The sequence below is a fragment of the Trachurus japonicus genome, chromosome 24, assembly GCF_045865225.1.
Source record: "Trachurus japonicus isolate A0001 chromosome 24, Traja_1.0".
In the NCBI taxonomy this organism is placed as follows: Eukaryota; Metazoa; Chordata; class Actinopteri; order Carangiformes; family Carangidae; genus Trachurus; species Trachurus japonicus.
Genome location: NC_140930.1, coordinates 7568803 through 7582176, shown reverse-complemented (window position 1 = coordinate 7582176; position 13374 = coordinate 7568803). Strand labels below are relative to the sequence as shown.

At 41.9% G+C, this 13374-nt stretch overlaps 1 protein-coding gene across 2 annotated transcripts in view; it reads left to right on the top strand.

Annotated features, from left to right (window-relative positions):
- ncoa1 (nuclear receptor coactivator 1) overlaps positions 1–13374 on the top strand; it is a 49195-nt gene that overhangs the window by 30701 nt on the left and 5120 nt on the right. For both annotated transcript variants that reach the window (XM_085770689.1, XM_085770692.1), the window contains exons 10-17: positions 1075–2209; positions 3068–3337; positions 5409–5787; positions 6729–6917; positions 7432–7546; positions 7647–7815; positions 9073–9393; positions 12497–12598. In XM_085770689.1, the coding sequence (XP_085626815.1) occupies positions 1075–2209; positions 3068–3337; positions 5409–5787; positions 6729–6917; positions 7432–7546; positions 7647–7815; positions 9073–9393; positions 12497–12598 (2680 nt within the window). The remainder of the gene's footprint in view (positions 1–1074; positions 2210–3067; positions 3338–5408; positions 5788–6728; positions 6918–7431; positions 7547–7646; positions 7816–9072; positions 9394–12496; positions 12599–13374) is intronic.

The following is a 13374-nucleotide window of genomic DNA, read 5'->3' as shown; positions in this document are numbered from 1 at the left end:
ACGTTCATTTTATGATTTAATTTATCTGCTTTTCTGCATCTGTGACAAGTGCAAACGTCCTCTGGGAGTTAAGAGATTTTTTTTTAAAAGGAGCGTTTAAAATCTTCGTGTAGAGCTTAATTTGACTTCTGCCTAATTATGTGCAAATTAGTCACAATTCCTTTTACACATTTTTAAAATGGTGAGTGTGGGCAGCGATGAAAACGACGTTATCACCAGGCGACGTGAAGATGCCCAAAGCGCACGTTCGTTGGGGTGTAAATGAATAAAGTTAATTGCACTTTATATGAAGCAGCTTCACAGTGTCCAGGTTACTATAGATTTGTATTTTTGTGTAACAGAGGGATGGACAGGTGTGTTGTCAGCTCTAGTTGTGCAGCAGTTAGTTAGGTGAACAAAAACATAATAACACACAATTTAATATTACATTTTATTTAATTATTAAAGTCAATGGGGTCAAACACAGCACAGGAGTTCATTCTGCTGCAGTCGTCTTTTTAGACTACACTTCATCAATCATGGTTGTTGGTAGTTGTACATGTTAAACTGTGGCAAAACAAATTACATTTTGTATTAATTTCGTGCTACAAATGGTAATAGGTTCCTGTGTTAATTGGAAAATAAGTCAAATATCATATTTACTTTTGCAGTTTGATGTCGATAGATAGATTTTAATGTCCACTCACCAGAAATCAACTTCACCTGTTGTGTTAAAGAGGAACTATGCTACATTTTCACCTTAATTAAGCAGCTTCAGAGTCCTAGTCCTGGTTAAATCAATGACTTGTGACTTGCTCTCTCTGCCTTCCACCTAGCGTCTCTTGGCTATATATAACGTTAACTACTGCTCTATTGATTGATTTCGCACATGGCCGAGAGGAGGGTTAACAAAACAGCAGAAAAGCACCCTGACTTAGTTCCTCTTTGACTCCAATAAATAAAAATCAAAGAGTCACAGGTTCATCTGATCTGAAACCTGGATAATTAGAAGTAAAAACAAAACATGAAGCTGAGTCTCGTCTCTCTCTAAACTTCTTAACTTTGTCTCGTCTCTTTTCCTCCTCCTCCCCACAGGGAACACAACACTGCTAGCTCTCAGGAAAACACTAACCCCAGCCTTCCACCGACCCTCGCCGGCCTCGCCCAGACGCCCTCCCGCTCCCCGACGCTGCCCCTCCCCCCCGGCAGCAACAACTCCTCCTCCCAAGGTCCGACGGGTTCGCTTCCCGTCTCCGGCCTCGTCCTCCTCCACCACCAACACCAACACCAACACCCCAACAACAACAACAACAGCAACGCCTCCTCCCACGGACACAACAACAACCCGGCCGCCGCCGCCGCTGCCCTCGCCCTCGCCGCCGCCGCTGCTGCCGCTGCCCCTACGCCGGCGGGCTACCTGACGCCCAACCGGACGTGTCCCCAGCAGCTCAACAGCCCCTCCCCCCTCAGCAGCCCACTCACAGCCGCCCCTACCTCGTTCATGTCTCCCAGGATGCCGCGGGCCGGCAGCCCTCGGGTCCCGGGAAACCCCTTCTCTCCCTCCACGCCGGCGCCGGGCCTCCACTCCCCCGGCGGCGGCGGCGGCGGCGGGTCGACGACGGGCTCCTTCTCCCTGTCCTCTCCGGTCCCTCAGAGACGAGCCAGCACGCCGACCGCCGGCTCCTCCGCCGCCGCCGCCGCCACCCGGCCGCCGCCGTCGATGACGACGAATAAACCGCCAGAAGGAGGAGAAGGAGCGGGAGAGGACTGTGTTAACGCCACGCTCCCTTCTGCCTCGCAGCTGGGCGCCACCGCCAGACTGCACCAGCTCCTGGACAGCAACGGGAACGGGACGCCGCCGGAATCTGTCGTCAACAACAACAACAACAACCCGCTGCTCCTCCTCCCCGCCGCCCCTCAGTGCCCCGCCTCCCACAGCACGCTGACGGAGCGACACAAGATCCTCCACCGGCTGCTGCAGGACAACAGTCCCAACGACGCCTCCGCCACCACCACCAACGCCGCCGGCGCCGGCAGCAGCAGCAGCAGCAGCAGCGTTTCCAACGCCGCCGGTGCCGCCGGCGAGGACGGAGGAGTCAACAAGGCCGAGGTGGAGATCAAGAAGGAGCCGCCCGCCAGTCCAGCGCTCAACGCGGCGGCTCCGAAGCCCGGCTGCAGAGAGCCGCAGGACCACCAGCTGCTCCGCTTCCTGCTGGACACGGACGAGAAGGTGAACGCTCTGACCAGGTCAACGTTGTGACGTCGTAAAGAAAAGATGATGCGTTTGCTTTTACATGAAGGAATTTATGAGTGTTTTTTATTGTAAATGTTGTAGAAAAGTGGGAAAAAAAACAATTTAGTAAGAATAAGTGGGCTAAAATCAATGAAGGAATTTTTTTTTGCCTGGATATTGCCAGGATAGTTTATCCAATCCAATCAATTTTATTGAAAAAGCACAATTTTAAATAAACACAAAGTGCTGTACAGTCAAATAAACACATAAATAAAATACTAAAGATAAAAAACACAATAATACATAAATAGATAAATACTAAATAAATAAACTGGGTTGCTGCATTGAGGACTATAACCTTGTATATGGAGCATCTGCTCAACCCAGTGAGCTATGCGACACTCCATTTACGAATATTATTTATCTTAAATGTTGTAGAAAAAGTGGATAAAAACCAATGAAGTAATAGTATAAATGTTGCAATGATAAATGTCAAAATAATCCCAACATTTTGCAGCTCTGATGCCATTGAAGGTTTTAAATAATGAGCCGTAGACAGAGAGAGGGGGTAAATACCCAAGTTTAAAAATCAAAATTTTATTTTTTTCTAGCTTTGTTCTTTCTACCGTTTCTCTGGGTCGTTTCTCATAGATTTATGACAGAATATATAATGAAAAGCCAAGTTTTGCTCCTGCACATTTGCAGCTTTAAACTTGAAAAAGTTGAGTTTTAACTTCTTACAGACTGTGGTCCTAATCCTCCGCTGTAAGTCACCTGCACATTATTTAACCGCTGGAGTTCTGCTGCTCTTAAAAACCATAACCTGACGCTCGTTTGTTTGTTTGTCTTTTGAAGGACTTGGGGGACCTGCCTCCTCCATCGGCCCTCAGCCTGCAGACGGTGAGGGTGAAGGTGGAGAAGAGAGCCAGCGTGGACGGAGCGCCCTGCTTAGGCTCCGCCATCGCCGCCGCCGCAGCTGCAGCCGCAGCAGCAGCAGCAGGAGGAGTCGCCGTCGCCGCCAAACCTGCAGGAGTTTCCAGCAGCGGCTCGGCGTGCATCAGCCCCAAGTCGAGTCCCATCGGAGAGAACCGCAGGGACAGCCGCAAGGACAGCAGAGACTCCACGGTACAGTCGACAATAGAGACGTCCTCCTATTCATTCTGTTGGTCTGAATACAGTTTATCACTTCATGCTTGACTTGCCGAGGTTTACAGAGATCCACTTCTGATTCAGTTTAATGACAAATTAGACACTGTTAAATTAGTTTCAGTTATAATTGTCCATAGTAGCTTTAAAACTCAGAAAACAATACATTTTAAAAAGATTAAAACATAAGAGATGAGATGTCCTACTTAGTTTAGTTCAGTTTATTTAGTTTATAACAGGACAGCGTGCAGTGACATTCATTATTCAAAGAAATAAAAAGATGGCTGCACCAGATTTAGCAAGAACGTTAATGTCAATCTTTAGTCCTTAACATAAAGACAGACATCATAAATAGACTATACAGTAAGTGCAGGTTGAAATACACAGTTCAGGATACATTGATAACAACAATCATAAGACTAAAGATTTTTAAAAATGAAAAGAAAAGACAGTCATCATGATAAAAATTACAAAGTGCAATTTCAGATACTGTATGGTGCCCATAAGGTGATTGGCACCGGTGATGAAACATGCACAGTGCAATAATGCATTCAATCTAACAAGTTTCCTAAGGGTGTAAAATGAGGAGTAGTGCACATATTAGTGATTAGTGTTAAAACTTCAAAATAAACACACAAAAGGGATTGAAAATCAATGCTGCAGAGCTGATATCAATCAATCAAACTTTACTTCTAGGGTACTTTTCAGACAAAAAAAAGCAGCCCAAAGTGCTTTTCATCTTACAATAATAAACAAAAAAAGACATTTGGATACAAGCACACTTTGCAAGTAAGATTAAAACATTAAGGAATTCCAAACACTGAGGAAACTCTATTGTACACTCAATCGTTTGAAATTAGCAGTGGTGAAAACACTAGAGAGTGGATCAAAAATAAGATATTAGAGAAATATAAATATATTTATCATGAGCTGCTGTGATTGGCCAGTGGACAGGACACACCCTCCACCTGTCACTCACTATAAACTGCGGTCATGAAACCTGAATTATTAAACTGTAACGACCCAGTAATCAGAACATGTGTCGGCCGCTGCAGGAGGGCAGAGTTCATCAGTCACGCCTCGTCTCTCTGCTGCTGCGTTCAAGTCCCGAGCAAAAGTGTCAGAAAGAATATTTCACAATTAAACACTTGAACGTTTTTCTTTTTTCTTTCTTTCTCCGCTGCTGCGTTGGCAGTGCGGCCTCTGACAGCCGTTATAAATCAAGTTGAATGTTTATTTTCTTGGACTTTGTCTCCACTGCAGCCTCAGCTACCAGCTGCAGCCTTTGAAGCTCGGTGGCCTTTGACCTTTTGTCTCTCTCCATCTCTCTTCCACTGATCGTGTGCCCCTTCGTTTTCTCCTCACCCCCCATTATTATTCCTTCATTCTTCTCTCTTTCGTGCCTTTACACCATTCACTCGTCAATCCCCCCTCTCTTTACCTCTACGTCTTTTTCATTTTGTTTCTATTCTGCTCTCAATTCAATTCAATTTTCAATTTCAATTCAAACAGCTTTATTGGCATGAACAGAAATATGTTGTTGCCAAAGCATTTACAAAATATTGACGTACATATTACAATACAATTCATATTTTGGTTGTTCAACTTTATAAAACATAAAAAGGATTTAAAAAAAAAAAAGTTATCCCAAGATTTGAGAAAGCCAATCAGCAGTGTTCAAGCCCTCATAAAAGTGGAAATTGAGGTGTTCTGTTGATACCAAGCCACGGTCTGGTTGGTACCATCAAAAATTTGTTGGTCAGACTCTCTGATGATCTTTTCTTTTTTTTAAATGATTGTGTCATTTCTGGATGTCTCAACAGTTTAATTTGAATCCCATTAAAAAATAAGAGAAATCTATTTTGTCTGATCACTCATGTTTAATGAATGGTACACACTTACAAAATCCTCCAGGGTGTATAAACTTTCAAGCAAAACTGCATATTCTCTGTTCAGAGTCAAATAACAATTTAGTCTACTTTGAGTTTTTGTTTCATTTTCCCAATGCTCTCTCTCTCTCTCTCTCTCTCTCCCGTTTTCCCGCCGTCAGATGTCTGGTGGCCCTGTTGACATGGACCCTCTCACCCAGCTGCTGCCTGGCCTCAGAGGCCCGAGTGGGGCCAAACAGGGCGGCGAGGATTCAGCAACGACGACCCCCGGAGCAGGCCCCCAACTCCAACAGTCTCCGGCGGCAGCGGCTCAGACCCAGGCCCAGCCCCCGGCCCAGCTCCAGTCCCCCGTGCCTCAGCTTCAGTCCCCGCTGTCCCAGCAGCCTCAGTCTCTTCCTCAGTTGCAGTCGCCGTCGCCTCAGCTCCACTCCCCTTCCCCCCAGCTCAAGCTGCAGTCGCCCACCCAGCTGCAGCCCGGCGAGGCCAGCACTCCCCGCAATGTAAATGTGAAGAGAGAGCCTCCCGGCACTCCCAACAGAGGTACACAGGAGCAAATATGTGCATGTTTAGATTGAATGAAAATAAAAAAACAACATATAAAGTGCTTTTTTTTAAAAAGAGTCTTTAATGATCTTTTTTATTTATAATCATTATAATTATTATTATCAGCAGTAGTATCCAGTAATAGTAGAGCTGTCTCATTTGTTTACATACTCATTCTCAGTCTATTTGCCCCCTAGTGGTTGTTGGGAGGTATTGCAGCATCAACAGGCCACACACAGAACCACACATCCTTTGGCTTTCAGTGTTTTCTTTAAGTTTATGAATCGCCATCATCATGGGCGTAATTAATGGGTGGGGTTAAGGAGACTTAAACCTGCCCAAAAATCAAATCGAACCACTACAACCCTGTAAATAATCACATAATTGCAGTGAATAAAAGTGATAAAAAATATCTAAAAGCTGTTTATGAAGAAGTTGACGTTTTTACTGATTTAATTTCATTTGCAAGCAAACAAAAGTAATATTTTTAATAATCTAATAATGTGTAAATTCATGCAAAACTGCTGATGCGCGTTCCCGTCAGGGACAGTTTTTCAGCAAGCAGTCTCTGTATTTACCTCTTAAACAACTCTGTCTGGTAACGTTCTGTTATTATCTCATAGTGTGGTGAATGTGCAGGTCACAACTTGTCCACCAGAGCGTTTTGGAGTTGTTGGATTGTGTATTTGATGAGTTTGATGAGGGAAACCAAGAAATCCCATGAGCCTCCGTAGCGTAGCTCTGAGCAGCTCGCGGCTCTGCTCCGCCTTTCTAAAAATAGCTTGCACCGACAATTAAAGGTAACGAACCTACTGCTATGACTATAGGGATTATGGAAATTTGCCAAATGTTGAACTATCCCTTTAAAAAATGCTTATATGGGCAGAGATCGTACACCCTTCATCATCATCTCCCTGTTTGTGTGTGTTTTTCTCCAGGGCTCAGTGACGGCGGACCTCCGTCTGGTTGCAGCCTCCACAGTCAGTCGTCGTTCGATTTCTGCAGTCCCCCCACTCCAAGCCAGCAGACGCCGGCCCAGGGACAGGGAGACCCCTTCCAGACCCCCAAAGACAGCAGCAGCCCCTTCCCAGAGGCAGAAGTTATCAACCCATTCAGTTCAAGCACTGGTACGTAATACAACGTTAAAGAGGCAGCAGCTAGTTCAACATTTTGGCAAATTGGCCCATTGCCATAATCCCCATAGTTTTAGCAGTAGGTTCGTTACCTTTAATTGTCGGTGCAAGTTATTTTTAGAACGGCGGAGCAGAGCCGCAAGCTGCTCTGAGCTAAGATATAATGGAGGCTAATGGGATTTCTTGGTTTTTCTCATCAAACTCATCCAATACAAACGCTCTCGTGGACAAGTTGTGACCTGCACATTCACCACGCTATGAGATAATAACAGAACGTTACCAGACAGAGTTGTTTTAGAGGTAAATACAGAGACTGCTTACTGAAAAACTGCCCCCGACAGGAATGCGCATCAGCGGTTTTGCATGAATTTACCTCTAAAACAACTCCCTTGTTGCCAAAGTTTCCAATTAAAGTGATTAGATTTGAAATTGCATGAGAAAAATATTATATTATCAGCATATCATTGTGTATTAGCTCTGAAACTGTGTTGAATTGTTTAAATTTCAGGCCTAACAAAGATGGACGTGGGAGACTCCCAGTTCCAGCCTCTGGCCCTGTCTGAATCCTTGTCTTTCGATGGTCTAGGAACTCCGCTGCAGGCTCCTCTGGCGTCACCACAAGAGTAAATATGAAACAATCAGTCTAAAAAAAACAAACTTTATTTATTTACAGATGTGCAGCTTTAAGACGCGTGTGTGTTGTGTGTTTCTCTGTGTGAGCAGACAGTGTGTGCCCTGTACTCTGGACGAAGTGCTCGGCCCTCCGACCACGCCCGAAGGCCGAAACGACGAGAAAGCTCTGCTGGAGCAGCTCGTCTCCTTCCTCAGTGGGACCGACGAGAGCGAACTGGCCGAGCTGGACAAGGCCCTGGGCATCGACAAGCTGGTGCAGGTGAGAGCAAACAAAACAAAACAAAAAAAACACATGTTTGATTTTGACGTCAGTGAGTCAGAGTAATTATGTATTGTTGCTGTAATGAATAAAAGAAACCAAGAGGTGAGGTGTTGGCAGCTTCTGATCTGTGTTATTATGTCACTGAACTGGATTTAACAAAGGAAACAGCTGGACTGGATTCAGGTGAACATGTTCTCACCTGACAGGTCGTTCTCACCTTTACTCCAGTTCTCATGTCTCAGCTGCAGGTTCAGAAATTAAATATATTGCCAAGGGACAATCCAGTTGATCACCTCTAGTCATCATCAGCACATTTGGCAGAATTACATTGGTGGTTCTAGTCACTGATCATCTGCTGTTAATTATCTGATGTCTGTGGCTGACAGAGGTGTCGTCTTAAGTCTTTATCAATACACTATAACGCTTTAGCAGACAAATAACCACATTCAGTAACTTATTTGTGACGAATAAAGGAAGTTATAAAAGTTTGATTGAAGTGCTTAAGTTTAGAATAATAAGTATCTTTTCCACACATTTGTATGTATTGATAAATGTTAAATTTCTGTGTGTTTTTTTAAATATTTTTATATGAACACCTTTTTGAAAAACCAGAATCACAATCCCCAGTTACAGTGATCCTGAATAGTAATGGAAAAGTGACAAAAAAATATCAAACATATATATATACATAATTCTAATTAAAGAACACAGCATTAGCCGAAACGGCCGTGCCCCTGATATCTGCTTTAAATATGAAATAATTCACATTTATACATTTTGTTTGTTTTTTTAATTAGTTGAAGGATGAAGAAACATGAATGGTAACATTACGGACCTTGATTTGCATTGACTTTTTTTTTCTTTTCTTTTTTTGAAAGATTTCAAGAACTCTTATAATATCCTCCAATACTGGTGTAGGGTTGATTAAATTTGATTTTGAAGTATTTAAATGAGTGTCGTATAAAGGTATATGATGGGTTTTGTGATTGTAGCTGCGGTTATCGAGGACTTAGCCAGCTCTGATGCTTTGTTTCAACCATTAGAACAAATATGGTGATGAGGAGTGACACTGTGACAAGTCAACAAAATCAAACACTAGAAAATGACACACTCATTATTAAATGTTTCAGTTATTTTGTCCTTGAATAATAGAGATTGGCTTCTCTGAATGAAGGAAACTTTTTCTGTTTTATAATAAACCGTATGATTAATAATAAAAAAAGCCTCATTAACATCTTCTCCTCCTCTCCTCAGGGTGGCTGCTTCGACCCTTTGCCTCAAAACTTCCAATCCCAGCAACCCACTGCCACCCCAGTTTCCATGGACCCTAAAGTCTCCACCTACCCTTCCCAGTTCACACCAGCTCCTCCAGCTCAGTTTCCTCCGGAGCTGGCCGCGGTGGGGCCGCAGGGTCTGGGGTTCGGAGCCCCCCGGGGGGCGTTCCCCGGCGGCGGCGGGACGGGCCTGGGCCTGAGGCCGGGCCTGACGCGACCACCGGGGCTGGGGGCTCCGCTCCGGCTGCCGCCCAACCAGCTGAGGCTGCAGCTGCAGCAGCGCCTGCAGGGCCCGCAGCAGGTGAGCACACGCCAGCGTTTATGGTCGATGTGTTTGTTTTTCACAGTTATTGACTGTGTTTGTCTGAATCGTAATGACCCTTTGGTAACACTTTACTTGAATAGGTATTCATAAGATTGACATAACACTGTCATAACCATGACATAACAGCTGACATAAACATCAACGAATACTTCTGACAGCTGTCGTTAAGTGTCATTCGGTAAGTTATGTCACTTTTAATGCAAAGTTGATATTATTTGAGATGTCCTTGTTATGAGAACTTGACATAAAGACAATTTAAACTGTCATAGCAGACCTAATTGCCAAACTTTAAAAATTCTGTCAAGTTCTCATAACAAGGACATCTCAAACAGTGTCAACTTTGCATCAAAAGTGACATAACTTACCGAATGACACTTAAAGTAACATTGCGGAGTTTTTCGGCCTTAAAATAATGTTTCCAGACTCATTGCAATGGTAGAAAAATGGTTAATAGGATGAATGGTGCTGCCGCCGCAGCCTGAGCCGGGTCGCGTCGGCTGAAACTGCACTATGTAACTTCCCTGCACGGGTACGAAACACAGCCCCCCTCCTCCCCCCTCCCCTCTGCGTCGAAGGAGAGACGTGGTGGGTAAAAGCGAAACTACGGTTCTCCTCCGGTCGTCGCCGCCGTTGTCGCCGCCGCCACACAGTCTCCTTGTAGTCCAGTCATTTTATGAGAAAACGTTAAACAAATTGCAACAGAAGCAAACTCAACTGATTTTGTATCCTCAACATGTCCTGAGTGAGGGAAAAAAAGCCCCGAAGAATCCCATTAGGGGAAAGTTTCGAAAAACGGCCAAACACATCCCATTTATACGCATATAAAAAAAAATTTTCACGTGTATAGGGTAAAATTTTTAACCTTTAGATATCTCCATGAAAATTACTGAGTTGATTACTGACATTAAGACAAACAAAAAATGTATTACAAGTTTTTTGAAATTCTTTGTTAACATGAGCAAATTTGCATAAATGTGTATAAATTTGCATAAATTCCACCGTTTTGACGGCACATGTATATATGAAGTTGCTGTGGTGGTACCGGCATGAAAACTGGAATGAGTTGACTCCATCGGTCAACCGACAAGTTGACCACTTTAAATTTCAAGATGACTGCAATTTTTCAAGACAGCCACATCCTTAGTAGAGCAGGTATGACATGCTCCGTCTCTATTAATGCTCATGGGCCTAAATTGGTTCCATTCCTTTTTTAACTGTAATATCATATTACAGTTAAAAAATGTCTTGTTCAATCTTGTTAACATATTATATGTTAACAAGATTGAACAAGACATTTTCACCTGCTCTACCCAATGTTTAGATCAGGTGTTGTATGTATGCAAATTAGCCATACGTAATTGGATTATGCACTGTTGGCTCATGTCATACCTGCTCTACTAAGGATGTGGCTGTCTTGAAAAATTGCAGTCATCTTGAAATTTAAAGTGGTCAACTTGTCGGTTGACGGATGGAGTCAACTCATTCCAGTTTTCATGCCGGTACCACCACAGCAACTTCATATATACATGTGCCGTCAAAACGGTGGAATTTATGCAAATTTATACACATTTATGCAAATTTGCTCATGTTAACAAAGAATTTCAAAAAACTTGTAATACATTTTTTGTTTGTCTTAATGTCAGTAATCAACTCAGTAATTTTCATGGAGATATCTAAAGGTTAAAAATTTTACCCTATACACGTGAAAAATTTTTTTTATATGCGTATAAATGGGATATGTTTGGGTGTTTTTCGAAACTTTCCCCTAATGGGATTCTTTGGGGCTTTTTTTCCCTCACTCAGGACATGTTGAGGATACAAAATCAGTTGAGTTTGCTTCTGTTGCAATTTGTTTAACGTTGACCCCTTTTTTGGCCTAAAATTACTGGACTATTGCAAACATGTGGGAAATACTGTCTTTTATTAATGGGAATAAACGCTGGATGCGCTCGCTGTTCAGTTTCGTTTTCGTTTTCCCCCCAGACGATAGCGCTTCTCAACCAGATGGTGGAAGCATTGCGCTGAAACTCCACAATGTTGCTTTAACGACAGCTGTCATAAGTATTCATTGATGTTTATGACAGCTGTTATGTCATGGTTATGACAGTTTTATGTCAATCTTATGAATACCTATTCAAGTAAAGTGTTACCGAATCTTTTTTTTTGATTGATTGATTGAAATGTTTATTTTGAATATATTATTGAAAACGACAAGAAAACAACAAGAAAACAAAACATTTAAACATGAGATATAGAAATTCATATTCGAAAGGGAGTGAGAAGAAGTAAAACTATCTACTACCTAAACCTGTCTAATGTTACAAAAACATGAATATAATTTACATATACACCTAATACAAAATGTATACATACATACATACATATACATACATTATTGCATGTTTTATTGTAGCTACATTACCTGTATCCCATTTAGTTTTATTGCCACTAGTTTTGCTTGTGGGTTTTATTGTACAGCACTTTGGACAACCTGGGTTGTATTTTTAAATGTGCTATATAAATAATTATGTATTGTATTGTATACCTACACAAACACATATCCACATATACATACATAAGTACCCACATACACATGCACATTCCTACATACATGTCCACATAAACATCCACATGTGCACCTCCATGCATACAAACATACTGTATATACATATAGCCATAAAATAGGTCTGATACCCACATCCACCTTCACATTCAATAACACAAACACAATATCCTCCTTACACTTGTTGCTACCCAACTGTACCTCTGGAAAATAATCTTCTTCTTTGTACCTCATTTTAAACTGTCATGTTTGGACAATCTTCTCATTTCATTTAGCTTTTATTGATTAAAACAACTCGTCGCCTCCTGATATTCAGCTCGTCTCTCCTGCTCTTCTCATCCATCTCCATCTTTCTTATTATACATTTATACACACACAGTAGTTTCAGTGATCTAATTTATTCCTTCTTGAATCCTCTCACTGTGTCATCGTCTCTTCCTCATCGTTCTTTAACACCTGTTTATTTGATTTCCCTCTCTCTCTGTCTCTCTGTCTCTCTGTCTCTCTGTGTCTCAGCTCCAGAACAGGCTGGCAGGCATAAACCAGTTTCCTGCAGGAGCACAGCACGTGAACTTGGGTATTCGTCAGGGGGTTCAACAACCTCAGATACCCTCACAAGTGAGTTTGCAGTGTTGGCAAATACACAGTGTGGAAAGTAGGGGAATAATTGGTTTTTATGTAGATGTAAACACTTATTTCAGCTCTTTGATTTGGTTTTAATGAGACTCTGATGTAGGTTTATTCTAAAAAGAAATTGCCATTTGCTTCATTTCAAGCAGCAGCAGAATGATAATTTACTCATAAAGCTTTTAGATTAATGGACATTAGTGGATCAGTTCAGCAGATATTTTCCCTCAGTTGTTGGTAGAGACAATAAAAATGTATAAAAGAGATGATATTGGCCACAAATATGACATTAAATGACACTAATGTTGCTTGTATCATCATCCAATGTGATAACACTGTGTCAGTGTGGTATTTACAGTTCATTCTGCTGCCCCCAAGTGGCCAAAAACATGTACAAGTATAAACAAAAGAAATTATATTCAAATCATTAAATAAATAATAATTATAATTAGATGATTAAATAGTTTAAATTCATTAAAACAGTGTTTGTTTTGCGTGGGGTTGGATGTTATGTAAATGTCAGCTCTGTGGATATTGGAAAAAACACATAATAAATTGAAGATTTTATTATTAGTGGTTGTTAGTTTTTAATTTTATTTTAATTAGTTAAATAAATACAGATTAAGTTTTTTTTCTTGGTTTTGTTTCATATACTGTGTATATAGTAAGAATTACTTATTACTTGAACACCCTCTTCCCTGTACCTCTTAAAACTCATGTTTTTGTACTTCAACTGCTCCATGTTTGAACTTTGCTTTATTTTGTTG